Source organism: Rhinatrema bivittatum, chromosome 2 (assembly GCF_901001135.1).
Source record: "Rhinatrema bivittatum chromosome 2, aRhiBiv1.1, whole genome shotgun sequence".
Classification (NCBI taxonomy): domain Eukaryota; kingdom Metazoa; phylum Chordata; class Amphibia; order Gymnophiona; family Rhinatrematidae; genus Rhinatrema; species Rhinatrema bivittatum.
In genome coordinates this window covers 45,481,225-45,495,483 of record NC_042616.1, presented here as the reverse complement: position 1 = coordinate 45,495,483, position 14,259 = coordinate 45,481,225, and the positions used below count along the sequence as shown (strand labels likewise).

The following is a 14,259-nucleotide window of genomic DNA, read 5'->3' as shown; positions in this document are numbered from 1 at the left end:
ACTTGTCAAAGTGGCAGCGGTGAAACAGAAGAGGTTGCTGAATCTCACGCTCTGTTAAAAGAAATACAACTGAGTCTGTGGCAAGTTCAAAAACACAACAACCATTTTTATCTTACCCAGGGACTGTTGAAGCCTCTAAAATTGGCAGTTGAAAGTGACACAGTGGCTATTTTGAAACCAGCCGCCATGGGTCCCAGCACTGCATCACTGCAATTATTTAAACGTTTTGAGGGGGGGTGAGTGTGGGCCAGCACCAATATGGCTGCTTAACCCTGATGATCCTCCCTCTTCCACGAAACTAATTTCATTTTACCTGTGTAAGCTAGAAACTTTAAGATATTGTTCTTGCTCTACCTAGCAAGGGTGAGTTACATTGCAAAGGAGAGAACCCCTGTTCACTTCCTGTTTGAAATCTAAAATGCCAGGGAGGAGCAGTAAAGATAAATAGTGACATGAATTCCAGGGCAATGCCTGTGTTGGCTGAGCCAGGGAAGTGCCAATGCAAATTCTTTCCTTTGAAGCCTACAGAAATCCTTCTCACCTATGTTAATGTTAAATTACCTCCTGTCTCCACTACAACGGAGGGGTGTGTGTGTGCTATGGCTGGAAGCCAGTGGTATTATCCCCTGGACTGCAGTGACACCAAGTGGACCTGGCTACTATTGCTAGGATTAAATGGATATTTCCCCAGAAGGAACATTTTGAGTTGGACCTAAGGCACTTCTGCGAATCAGAACTTGGGGTGTTTGCTAATGAACACTTTTTAATTAGGTATAAAAGATAAAGATGTTTTTTTTTTGTTTAAAGTGAGGCAAAGCGAGGGAACGACAGGAGGACATAGTAATGAGACGAGGTTTCTGTCCCAGCCTCCTGGCTGCTACAACAAAGGAAAGAGCAGTTGCAGATAGATGGAAGCGTTCCTTGTAGCCATAGCATGAAGAATAGTAATTACATAGCAGTGCCACAAAAGCAGTGGTTTGTTATTTGATAGTAAGGGAAAAGAATGTGAGTTTTAAGTTTTGCCTAATTTTTTTTTAATTTAAAGCTAAAAGAACAGCATTTAGAATAGTATGTGCATACATTCAGTATCAGGCTGACTTAGTTGCAGGGGAAATTTGGAAGATTTTTTGCAATTTTATAAAAAGAGTAAAGAGGGAATTTTTTTTTTTTTGGAGAGCCAGGACTTCCAACCCCCTGAAGCAGGTGGATCCTGAATCTGAGCTGAGTTCAGGACTTCATTGGCTTCATCAAGCACACAGTGTTGCAGTCTGGGAAGCTGCAGTCCAGGTGTGAACCCTTGAACCGAACTACCCTGGGTAGAATAGCTCGGGAGGCGGAGCCACAGGCACAGGTCTTCAACCAGGAACCCCCCAGGAGGAGCCCGTAGGGTCCTAGAACCTTGGAACTTAGGAGCACAGTAACAGTCTCTATAGAGAAGGCCTGGGCAAGAGTAATCCACAGAGTCCAGCAGCAGGGAACAGGAAGGCCCGGCGAGAGCGGGGCAGTTAGATAGAGTCTGTAGCCTGCTGAACAAGCAGTAGAGAGCAGGCCCGGGGTCTGTAGTATGCCGCGGAGCGGAGCAGACAGGTAACAGGAACAGAGTCTGTAGCGTATCGTAGGCTGTGACCTGCTGAAGGCAGGACTGGAGTCAGTAGCGTGCAAAAGAGCCAGACCGGGCAGTGAGTAGAAAGGAGACGAACCCAAGTTAGGCTGGCGGCCAGTCGAAGCAGTCTCAGGTGCAGGCAAAGGTCGGAGGCTGGCGGCAAGCAGGAGCGGAGTCGGGCACAAGCTGAAGTCAATGGCGGGCTGCAGGCAGAGGCGGAGTCGGGAACACGCTGAGGTCAATGGCAGGCGGCAGGCAGAAGCGGAGTCAGGAACAAGCTGAGGTCAATGGCAGGCGGCAGGCAGAAGCGGAGTCAGGAACAAGCTGAGGTCAATGGCAGGCAGAAGCGGAGTCAGGAACAAGCTGAGGTCAATGGCAGGCGGCAGGCAGAAGCGGAGTCAGGAACAAGCTGAGGTCAATGGCAGGCGGCAGGCGGCAGGCAGAAGCGGAGTCAGGAACAAGTTGAGGTCAACCGGGAAGCAGAACAGCAGAAGCACAACTAAGAACTACTAACAGTAGCGACCCTCGTTGCAAGGCAATGAGAAGGCAGATGAACGCCGGTTAAATCAGGCTTGGGGCGTGGCGTAGTTAGCCCAGGAGGGGCCAGACTTCCGGTGACCGTGCGTCCATAATGCGCGTCGCAGCAGCGAGATAACCCAGTAATGGCGGACGCCCCAAAGGCCCAGCAGAGCCGCGGGAGCGGCGTTCCCGTCATCGGAGGTGAGCCCTGAGTACAGCAAAAAGAGGGGAAGCGGTGGAGACCGCAACACACAGTGGAGCAGCTCCTCTAAAAGGATAAACAAGAAATTGCAGGAGACTTAACTGAGAACGTGTGCTATTATTCTGGCCAGCATTTAGGTGGGAGTCTGCATCTCAGTTCAGTTGACTTGCCAAATACTTTAGAGTAGGGCTAGTAATTTTTCTTTTATATTTATTTATTTAAAGTATTTCTATACCGCCTATCAGATATTCTAAGCGGTTTACAAAATAAAAAGGTAAAAACAGCACAGACGAACAATTTGAAAATATTTAAATTGGAAAAGAAACCACAAAAACTAAAAACATAAAACAAATAGTATCTTTAATATAGTAAGTAAAACATAACCTATGAAACATGAGCAAATATGAACTGATGACTCCTAAATTAATCTAATTACATATAGTACAAACATGCTTCCAAACTAAAGGCAGAAAAGAAGTAGCATCTTAATAAATACATGAAAAACGTTAACCCATAATGCATGCAATCTGATTTTTTCTTATTTTCCAAATTCTTTCTTTACTACAAAGCCACTTGTCTGAGTTTGCTATAAAGTAAAAGAATCCTAATGTGTTATGTAAATGTGCATGTACGTATTTGTTTTATGTGTGTTACTTGTAACAGCCACATATTGCGGGTTTTATGTTATTACTGATTCTCTTCTCTGCTCCTGCCTCCTCTTCCCATCCCTGGGAGAACCTTTAGTTGTGGGGGTGCACTGTAGGTGCCAGTCTCTAATCAAACAGCTGAGAGGTAGAGTTATTTTTATGGCCCCTCTCATCCAAGTTGTAGGGTTTACATATGGGTTTGCTGCAGAGGTAGCTAGAAAGTTTTGTGGGACAAGCTTTCTAAGAGAGGGTGATTTGTAATGTGCTGTCCCCTGGGCTTAATCTCCCCTGTTGAAGTGAGCCTTTGAAGAAGTGACTTACTCAGCAGTTAAACAGTGCTGTGCTAGAAAACTATCAATAAGCTCAGTGACTTAGCCCTTAAATCTTGATTTTACTGCCCACAGTTAAGACAGTGGGAAGGATTCTACCCTGTTTTTTCATCCTAGTTGCTACATGCTATAATCTTGTGTTTTGTGAGGAAGCCGAAAGCCGCAGAGCCCTTCAGTGGACTGAGGAGATCCTGCTGACCTATGAAAGGGTTGTTACAAGATTGCAAACAAATTTGTGCCTACTTAACAACATCAGTGTTCATCTTTATAGGGGCACTAATGTGCTGGGAAATAGTTATCAGTTCCTGTCAGTCTGGGCTGAAAGTTCGCAATGTAGGCTATCCTTCCAAATTCAGTGTGAGAAAGTTTGGCAGCCTAAGCAAAATAGGAAGGGGTTTTTTTGCATAAAGTTTTTATTGACTTTTCCATACCACAAACCCCCAAAACTGGGGCTATGAAACAATAGAAACGCATTAACATAGGGACTCGAGACATTCGTTCCGGCAGCTGCAGGTCCTCCTTCTCCCCCCCCCTTGTAATAAAACTACTTGACAACTGTATGGGATTAACAAAGGCCGCAGTTTATTAACCTAACCCGAGCCGCTATCTTAACATACATCCAAATAACAATGCCCCCCTCCACCTCCTTGGCCGCCTCCTCTTCTTCACTTACCACCGCGGCCCGGTGGTAAGCTAGCGTTTTGCCCCCCCCCCCCCCCCACACACACACACACACTTACCCTGCCACGGCATCAGCGAGGGTAAGATTTGCGGCCTGAGCATCGGCCCTCCCCCTTGCTCTTTAGGCCTTCCCGTGTAACGGCCCCAAGTTACACGGGCATTCCTCCCCCCCCCCCTCCGAACAGTCCATTACATTATTCCAATACACAATACAACATATGGCTCGGGTTTTCCGCCTCCTACTGCGACATGCACCAAATATACACAATAAAACACAACATCCAAGGGAGGGAGGGCGGAAAGCAAAGAACCCTCCGCTTGCTCCGCTGCCTGTTTCCCGACTGCCGTTCCGCCTGGCCTAACTTCTATGTGCCTCGGCGGTGCACCAATGGGAGGACAGCTTTTGAATTTCACCGCCTCCCATTGGTGCAACCCGCCTGGCTGAATCCCCCCCCCCACACACACACCTCCCCCTTTCTTCTCCCCGCCCCCCTTTTCGCCGCCGTCCCTGCTCGAGCCCAGGTTACCTTCAACGACCCCGGACTAGCCAGGGTCGTTTCTTTATATCACAATTACAAAATAAGTCCATCACAAACCCCCTCCCTTCCCATCTACCCCCCAATCTCCAAATCTCTAATTTAAAACCCTGATACATCCCAAATCACAGAGGATCCTGAAACTTAGGAAGATATTTAATAATTCAGAAGCAGATATAAGGAGTTCTCCTGCCCCTATCTGCTTAATTTTACTTTTGCGACAATTTAAGTTTGTCTGATTGCCTCTGAATTGGAATCATTTAGCCCATTGTCTGTTTGGAGCAATGGAGCAAAATCCTTCCAGTGCCTTTGCTATTATTTTTTTATTTAACTTTGTTTATTTGAGTCCTATAAATCCTCATCTTAACAGGTAACAATGTCCAATACACTGTATTTACAATCCTCTCGAAAACATGCCAGTTTGGTTTCACATGCTCAACATAGAATTTTTCCAAACCCTACTTTCTCCCCCATGAGCACAGACATTCATCTCATTATTTAGAGGCATGTCCTACACTCTTTCAACAGCAAGCAGCAGAACACTGAAAGCCCAATACTGTTTCACTCCCGGAAGCAGATTACAGCATTTTATGTACTTTGTACCACAACTGGCTGTTGCTTTGTCTAAGTCTAAGAGTGCGCCAAAAAGACATGGTTCATCTTTGTTGCAAGTTCAAAAACAGAACACACAGGACACTGATCGTTGGTATTCCTCCTGCATCTTCACTTTTTCGGATCAGAAAAGATCCATTGATGAGCTATAACAGAAAATGTTTACAAGATTGAGAAAGCTGCTCTAAAAACTGTTCTCTTTCTGTCATAACACCTACAAAAATTTAAAAAAAAAAAAACCCCCACACTTTTACTTCTGCTACCATGGCTTAACAATCTTCTTCTAGTTTAGTAAAGTAATCTGTTATCTCGGCATCCACTGCTGCGTGGTACAGTTCCATATCCATAAAATCTCTTCCCCTGTTGCCGTTGTCAATGTCCACTGCTAGATCTACGTGTTCTCTATCCTCTTCATTTTCTAACAGATCTCGGGAATCAAACAAGTTTTGTACCAATGGCATCTCATCTATCTCTGCAACGGTCATCCCTTCTTTGGCGATGGTAACACTCCAGAGATTCCATCAAAATTCCTTCAGCCGGTTGCCCTTCCAACTTCACTTGACGGACGAGGTCCCTAAGAACCTCACCGACCGCAGCTCAGGCTCGAACCAGGGTCTTTAGAGTGGAAATTTATAGTATAGGTTTTCCCTACCTACTACCCCTTGCTGCATGAAGTCACAGTAATGGGACAACTACAGGACCCAGTATACAACATTCTGGTACTTATCTGTTTCCTAAAATGCACACTGACCCTTTCATCCCATTTGTGCTTTCTAGAACCTTGGCTAAAATGTGCTGTGACATCACATCTCATTAGTGTTTTACAGCAACTTTGCCTATAGTTCAAAAACTGTTCATGTTTAAAACAAAAAAATAAAAAAGCAAGATGACAGCGGTGGTATGTGTGTGGTTGGGGGTGCAGTACTGCCTCTCTCTTCTGGATGGTGAAAAGCAGAGGAGGGGGGGGGCCATGTGGAGTTTGTATTGGCAAACTTCCCAGGATGCATCTTTTTCCCAAGATTCCTCGTACATTCTGTGATGACTACTCGTGTAGGTCCAAGTGTGTGGTCTTTTTTTTCATAGCTAATAAAACATTTCACTTATTTTGAAAGCAACGCTGCTTTAAAAAATGTATTTTCTCTTTGTGTTTGCACACAGTCATCTGCAGTCTGTGCTGATTTCTGCTCCAGCTGATAAAACAGTAAGCTCTAGTGGAAGGAGGGGGGTGTGTTGAAAAACTACAAATCCCCACAAGGCTCTGTTTAATGAGAAGAGTAAAATTGAACACTTCCTGCTCAGAAAAGCAAAGATATGTCTGGAATGTTTTGGGAAAACACTAATTTATGACTTGCTGATAAAACAGGTTCTTCGCTTGCTTATTTTTTACAAAAAAACGGCTTTTACTCATTTTTAGAATTATACTTCTGTTCAAAAATATAATCCTGACTGGGTCTGTCTCTCAGTTTTGAACATTTAAAAAAAATAAAAAAGGGAGAGAGTCCAACGGAGTCCATCTCTGAGCCATAAATGCGCACTGCTGTATTTTCGGGAGGTGAGGGCTGCTGTCTCTCCTAACTGTAGTGCACAAGGGGGAAGGAGGTGTGGGGTGGGGTGGGTGGGAGTAGGCTCTTTTCTCTCTGCTACAGAAAGCAATGAGGGGCTGAAATTCTCTGCTGAGATGAATTTACAGCCAGAGACTTTTCTTTTTTTTCAAGCAGCCCTGAGTTTGATAAGTAAACACTGGCACAAAAATATGACTTGTGCAAAAGAAAAATTCATTTTATTTTTATGTTAATGATTGATATAGACTATCCTTTCAAACGCCTGATGCTTACTGAGCATGCTCCAGTGCTGCCTTCCTTCAAACATGGCTGGCCCCCATGTTCTCTCCTTATAAACAAAAGCCTGAGCATGTGCAGTGGTGATGTGATGGTCTGTGATGTCATTCCAAAATGGCTGCCTGCAGTATGGTTCATAGCATCACTATTCAAACATGCTTTATTTTGGTTTTAACTGTGCATGCACAGCCGTGACATTATTTCCGGCCCCTCTACAACATCCACCTTCTTGGATGCATGTCATTTCTTGTCTCCAGGCACCCACTGTCATCTTGAATAATGTATTTCAGGTTCTGGTCTGTGTCAGCCACAAGGGCCAGATGGGGGGGGGGACGTATCTGGAAATGATGTAATCAAAAAGGGGTGGGGTATGGGTGGGGCTATGATGGACATCAACAAAAGGGTGGGGCTGGTACAGGAAAGGGGTGGTGTCAGTCAGCAGGACTTAGCCCAGAAGTGGGCATGGCCACCTGTCAAACCAAACTGACAGGCTGTGTACCCATAAACTACTACTGAGCATATGAGAAACTGAATGAGTACGTGTGCCTATGTATGACAATGCGTGAGAGAGCACGAACAAGACTGTGTTTGTGAGTATATGATTGAGCACATGTGAGAGAAATCATGGAGGAAGTTTATATGCAACAACTCCTCTCCTCTCCCTGCTAATCCATGACAATCCCAGGTATGGACAGCAGGGGATTTTTGTTATGCTTGTTGGTTTTAATTATTGGATGATATTTGATGTATCAGCAGTTTTAAAATATTTTATTGACATTTGGAAATGGATAGAGATATGAGTTTTTAATTATTGGATGTTCTATTCATCAGCTGTTTTGAAATATTTGTATTAGTATGTTTTTACTAATGATTTAGATTTCTTGATTTTATTGTTTGATGTTTTATGAGGAATGATGGTATTTCTGTTTTATCATAGTTACACTGCATACAGAATCTGGCTTGTGGCAGTTTCCAGTTCAGTTTTTGTCTGCACATTTCTATTTACACTTTATATGGTCATTATTGTGTATTTAGTGAGAGTCTTCCTGTGTTCAGCATATGTGACTGAGGTGAGGTGTTCTGCTAGCGTGCAGTTTCTGTGTGGGGTTCTTTAACAGCCTGGCTTGTTCTGTTTTCCTAATAGGAGGGATATTAGTGTCTAGGGTTTTGTGTAATATTTGAAGTGTTGCCTTTTCATAGGTAGGGTTTGTTACTGTTTGAGCGCTGGCAGTTAATGCTGTTTTGGTATGAGATTTAGTATACTGTAACTGTAATTCAGTTTACTCAGAGCTTTCCGAGAGCCAAACCTATACCTAACATGCATTACCATATGTCTAATACCATATGGGTTCCAAGTGTCTTTTTTTTTTTCTTTTGTTTTGCAGGGTTTTCTAGTTAGCAATTGTGTGTGGGAAGGACATGATCGGGAATGGGGTGACACCTGGGGGTTGGATTGGGGACCCATGATTGTAAGGTTCTGAAGGGAGCCCTGGTACATGGCCCCCAGCCGAGGACTAACACTGCAATAATTGGAGTAAATAACATTGGGAGGGAATATAAAATAAAGGGGAAAAAAGATCCTTGTAGTTGAGAATGAAGGCTCATGGCATCAGGATCTCTCTACTGGTTCCGACTGAGCAGGAAAAACATGTTGGGTGAAAATAAAAAATCAAAGCCCTCCTACATTTAACAGAGTGTCCCAGCTTGTGTTAGTGTATGTTGTGCTCAGGATGAGGGTGCAATTTTTACTTGGCCATAGGTGCCAAATGGCCTGGCTACATCTCTGGCTCCTGCTCATACAATTCCCCTCTTATTGTATCTTCTGTTGGTGTACTACTGCAAGGTTAGCAGTTTACCTTTTGTGTTGTGACTCTGAAGAATAAAGATATGCATGAGAAAGCTAGAACCAGACTAATTCTATCCTCTGGAGAAGGCTGCTGACCACTCGTGCTGTGTCAAATACCCTTTTAAATGGTCGAGTGAGTCCATTAGGTATTTGGGGGTTCGCATCTCCAGCAACTGGAAAAGTCTGTATTCTCTGAATTTTGTGCCCCTATTGAGGGCTTTAAAAGAAGATTGAATAAGGGTACCGTACTGCACAATCATTTAGATGGGGAGAGTTGCTACTATTAAAAGGAACATCCTGCCAAGAGTTCTTTTATTTGGAAATAGTCCCCCCTTAAAACTACCGGAATCTTTCTTCACTTCTTTAAACTCAATGGTATCTAAATTTGTATGGTGAGGGAAGAAGCCAAAAACATCTTGGAAAGTGCTAATGACAACTAAAGATTCAGGGGGCTTTGGTCTCCCAGATTTTGTGCTATTTCGAAGAGTGATACATTTAAAGAGCATGCTTATTTGTCTTGAGGGCAAACACCGGGTCAAACTTGAGCGAGGTTAGGCAGCTGAACAGGGTTGGAACTTATCTCCTTGGGTTTCCTTTACAGGCCTTACAAACATCTGGGGAAAGCATCCTATTCTCGGCCCAATTTTGGACACATGGGAAAAGGTGGTTGGGGGAAATGTGGTAAATTTTGAATGGAAGTATTGAGGCTTCTACCCTTAGCAGAATTTAAAACCAGGGAATCCTGCCTGGATAAAATATCCCACTTCCACTTCTATTTCCCTACCCTTTCTGCCTTGAGACAAAAAGTTTACTTTCAGAGGTGTGTTCGAATCTACCACAGAAATTTTTTATTAACCTTTAATTCTTGCAGCACATCATGCATAAATAAACCAGTCAGTTTATTGTAAAAATATTTTCTTTATTTCACAGATACAGAAAGGCATGAATAAATATCTCTAAATGACTAAGAATCACTTTTATATTCAAATCTTAACTTTACCAGAGTATATCCTACAATCAATGCAAGAACCATTAAAAAAGTAATTGAAATTATTAATATCAGATAAATGTCTATTAATGTCATTTTTTTTAGAAAATACATTTCTAATACATCTGCCAATGTAGAAACAATAGCAATTTAAAGGTTCTCATATACTTGAATAAAAATTATATTTACCAATTTATCTGAAGCACCCCGCTCTGTGTCTCTCTCAATCACGTGCGAAGAAAGTCTAAGTAGCACCTCTCCCTCTCCCTCAAACTGCCACTGTTTTATACACTTAAGACCCTTTGATCCAGTGTCGCTGTTACACTTCCATCAACACATCTATATTTTAGCCTTTGAAGAAGACCTTGACTATGGTTCAATCAATTTTTCATATCAGAACAGTAAAATATAGGATTTATTCTTATTCTGTTTATAGCTTCGCCCATTTTTAATTTTTAATTGGATTTCTTTTGTAGTTCTAAGAGAAAATCTTTTTCACTCCCTTCTGTCACGCTTAATTGGCTGGCCATCTGTTTTTAGGGTGGTCAATCATGACACCTGCGTTAGGATGCTCAATGTCATAAAATGCAGGTGCTTTCTTACTTGAGATAAGAGAAAGTGGTAAACAACTGTACTCTCAAAGTCTGAAAGTGGGACAAAGGTGAAATCTTGAGGTTTTAAGTAGGGGAAAGGTGAAAGCTATGTGCTGAAGCTTTTTCAGCACAGCCATGACCGATGTCATGGCTTTTAAAAGTAAAGGCTTATGGGTATTAAATGCTAACATGTTTTTTTTATGGCTAATTGATTACTGACTTCACTAAATATAAGTAATTATCAATAAAGCACAAAATATTAAGATATTTTCTGACAGAAACAGATTACATCCATTCCTTCCCCATTATCGCCCCTAAGGAATAATCTGGATTTCCCTTTCCAAGTTGGAACAAGACCCTTTTGCAGATGGAAGAACCTTGGTTTGGACCGAGATGGCCAAATGTATGAAAAAGGGGTAGTTTATCCTCTTCAACTGCTGTAAAGGATGGGAAATGGAGAACAACTACCTGTGTTCCAATACCTGCAACTTAAGGGAATTACAAATACATTTGTAATTCCTGTAGAAGAGAGTTGACAGTTTTTTAAAAAATGGCACGGAGTCCCTATCAAAGTAAAGGTCTCGTTTCCAAATTACATTGTCTCTTACAATCAAAGGATGAGGATGGGATTAAAAAGTAAAGAGAAAATGGAAGGGTATTTTAGGAAGCAAGTACCTGACTCTAGTTGGAAGAAAAGCTTTTGTGGTCTAAAGGCTAATTTGTGTTATTACATAGGAAAATGGATATAAGCTCCTCTATCAATGGTATTATACTCCTGATAAATTGAAAAAAAATGGGTCTTAAAAGTCACAATAATTGTTGGTGCAATGGTGGGGAAAGGGGGATCTTAATCCATATTTGGTGGACATGTCCTAAAATCAAAGTTTACTGGTCTAAGGTTTTTTTGTTGGATCTCTCTCTATTGGAATTAATTTGCCTTTAGACCCTTTAATTGTCCTTTTAGGTGAACCATGGGAGACGTTTTACTAGTTGAGAGGGGGGGGGGGGGGTATTAGGTTGGTAAATCCTTTATTAGTCACTGCCAGGTGGAATATTGCTTGCCACTGGAGTTTGTCTTGCATCCCATCTTTGGTTGGTTGGTTACAACCACTTTGGAAAGTATATAGCATGGAATTTATCATCTTCCAATTGTGAGATTTTTATCCTAATGTACCTTTTGGTCTGGGAGCCTAGTTGTCACTTAAAAATTATACCTCTCTCCTATCAATGGTTTAGTTAGGTTTTTCGTGGGTCGAGGTAGACTTTGACAAAGTTAGGAGGTGGACCAGTCGGATTCACGGTTTCAGTATATTGGAGCTCTTTGCATTAATAATTTGGCTTGTATACAGTTTTAGGTTAAAGGGAGCCATTTCTTCATTAGAATGTTCATTAAGACCAAATGTGTTATTTTGTTTTGAAACTTCCGTATTGTTTAAACTGTTTTGTAACTGGTAATTTATCACTTTCATGTTTAAATTTGTTCCTTTATTTTATCACAACATAGAACAACTGGGCAGGGAAACATTTGACTCTGAACATTCCACATTTTAGTCAAGCTAACAGAACAATTAACAGGTTTTTGCCAATACCCTCTTCCCCCACCCCACACTGTGTACACTATGGAACAACACATTTATGACAGCTAACACATCTGAAATTATGGGTGGTAACCAAGAAACATATCAAGCAAGGTAGTTTAAAATTAAATTGTATGCTCTAGACAAAAGGGAACCCAAATCCGTAGAAAGGCAAAGTGTTGCTTGAACTTAGTTTGGCTGGCATCCATCTTCCCCATCACGAGTTCATGATGAAGGGTGTTCCTCCAATAAGAAAAGCTGGGAGAAGAGGAATCTCTCAAAAAATGTAGAATAGAGGGTTTTTTTTAACCTAACAAAATACATTTACTAAACCACAATTTTACGTATTTATTCTCCAGGTGCAAAGAAGAGTAGTGAAACAGGACAAGTGCAGGAAGTTGAGAGATGAAGGCAGACTATCTTAGCCATATGTAAAAGCACTTTACACCAGAAATCTTCAATATGTACAAAAGACCAAAAATATGACGCAGAGTACCCTCCTGGTCTTGACATTTCACACACAGCGCAGAGAGAGTTAGTTTGGCTCGAAAGGCTCTTCTCGGGAGATGTAAAAACATGACAAGAACTTATATTGTGTCTCTCACTAACAGATAGGTAGCATTAATAACAGCAAAGCAATGGATAAAGTGTTTAATTGCCATTGTAAAATGCAGTTCCCGTTGCCATTTATCCAATAAAATATGAACATTTTATCTGTGTGGCTAGTTGTTTTAATAGCTTATGACTAGTCAACATGGAGGGACATTCTGGTTCCAGTACATCAAAAATCTCTTACAATACAGATTATTGCTATGCAGTCAAATTTCTAAGCTACTAATATAGTGTCTCACTTGTAAGTAACCATAAAAATCCCTCTGGGTCAAAGCAAAGGTCTCTTGCAACTCAGGGAAAGAAAGAATACGAACCTGTGCATTCATAAATTGAGAACTAAGACACCCTTCTGAAACAAACCTGGAGGGAAATCAATTCCTCACTATGGATAAAAACTGAGCAGGTATAAATGTACAAAGCCACTTTAACAGATGAACTACAATTCTAGATCTAAAAGTATCTGGCAGTTTGCTGGAGATCACATGTACAGAAACTTCAAGTTCAAAGGACGCATCAGGGAAGCCCCAGTAGAGACAAGAGTATGGTACGTAGCTAGAATATAGCAGCCAGTCTCCCACATGACGTAGATTAGCTGCATGACTGTAAAAAATTCAAACCTGGCAATCCTAAAGCCCCATGTCCCTGGTTTCATCATGGATTAAATTGAAATACATGCTTTACTCCCAGGCCAGAGAAATTTCCTCCACATGTTATTCATCAATTTTTCATGTAGGGAGGAGGAATAGCCTAGTGGTTAGCGCAGTGGACTATGAACCAGGAGACCAAGGTTCAAGTCCCACTGTCGCTCCTTGTGACCTTGGGCAAGTCACTTTACCCTTCATTGCCTCAGGTACAAAAACTTAGATTGTAAGCTCTCTGGGGATAGGGAAATACCTACAGTACCTGAATGTAAACCGGTGTGATATCTCAGTTGAGATCAAAATGTCGGTATATAAAAATAAATAAATAAATGTAAATGAGAAAAATATAAGGTACAATTAGACTTACCTGCTAACTTTCTTTCCTCGAGGCCTGACAGCCCAGTTCATACCAATGGGATTCTCCTTCCTATGACATCCCCTATATAGGCTGTTGGCAAAGTTTGTTCTCTGACCCCTATATGGCTATTTTTTTTTTAACCTAAATAATTATAGCATGACCTCAACAAAAAAAAAAAAGAAACACCCCAGATGTCCCTTCTAATCCTTTTAATTGAATGCAGTGTCTAGCATGAATCTGGGGGTCTGCTCTTTCCTTTTCGCGGGCAGATTTCTCTCGTGTTGCTTTCTCTCTGCCCCCTTTTATTTATTTATTTTTACATAACACCTAAAATTCAACAGAATAACCAGTTATCAAAACAAAAAACCTTTAAAGGAATACCTTAAAGAACTGGATCCAGAAATCTGGTCCGGTCCACCTTAAGTCTCAGATAATAGGGAATCCTGGTCTTGCGGGGAGCCTGATGGGAAGGTATATCTCTAGCTATGCCCAGGAAGGAATAGAGGGGTCCTGGGGAATGAAGGAACCTGGAGAATGCCCAGACCGAGAGACTGTAAATGGGCTTATACTTCTTTGTTTATAAGCTGCAACGGTGTGCAGAGCTGTTTCTTTTTCATTGTATATTAATAAAAGGGCATGGAAGACTAGCTTGAGCCTAGTCTGCGTTTATTCTTTGG

The 14,259-nt window shown here is 41.8% G+C and overlaps 1 protein-coding gene across 1 annotated transcript in view; it reads left to right on the top strand.

The window, feature by feature from the left end:
* Window positions 1–12,409, top strand: part of ABCB8 (ATP binding cassette subfamily B member 8) — a 152,921-nt gene extending 140,512 nt beyond the window's left edge. Inside the window, exon 16 of the mRNA XM_029587971.1 lies at window positions 12,331–12,409. Within this exon, the coding sequence (XP_029443831.1) occupies window positions 12,331–12,396 (66 nt within the window). The 3' untranslated portion in view covers window positions 12,397–12,409. The remainder of the gene's footprint in view (window positions 1–12,330) is intronic.
* The last annotated feature ends 1,850 nt before the right edge of the window (window positions 12,410–14,259 follow it).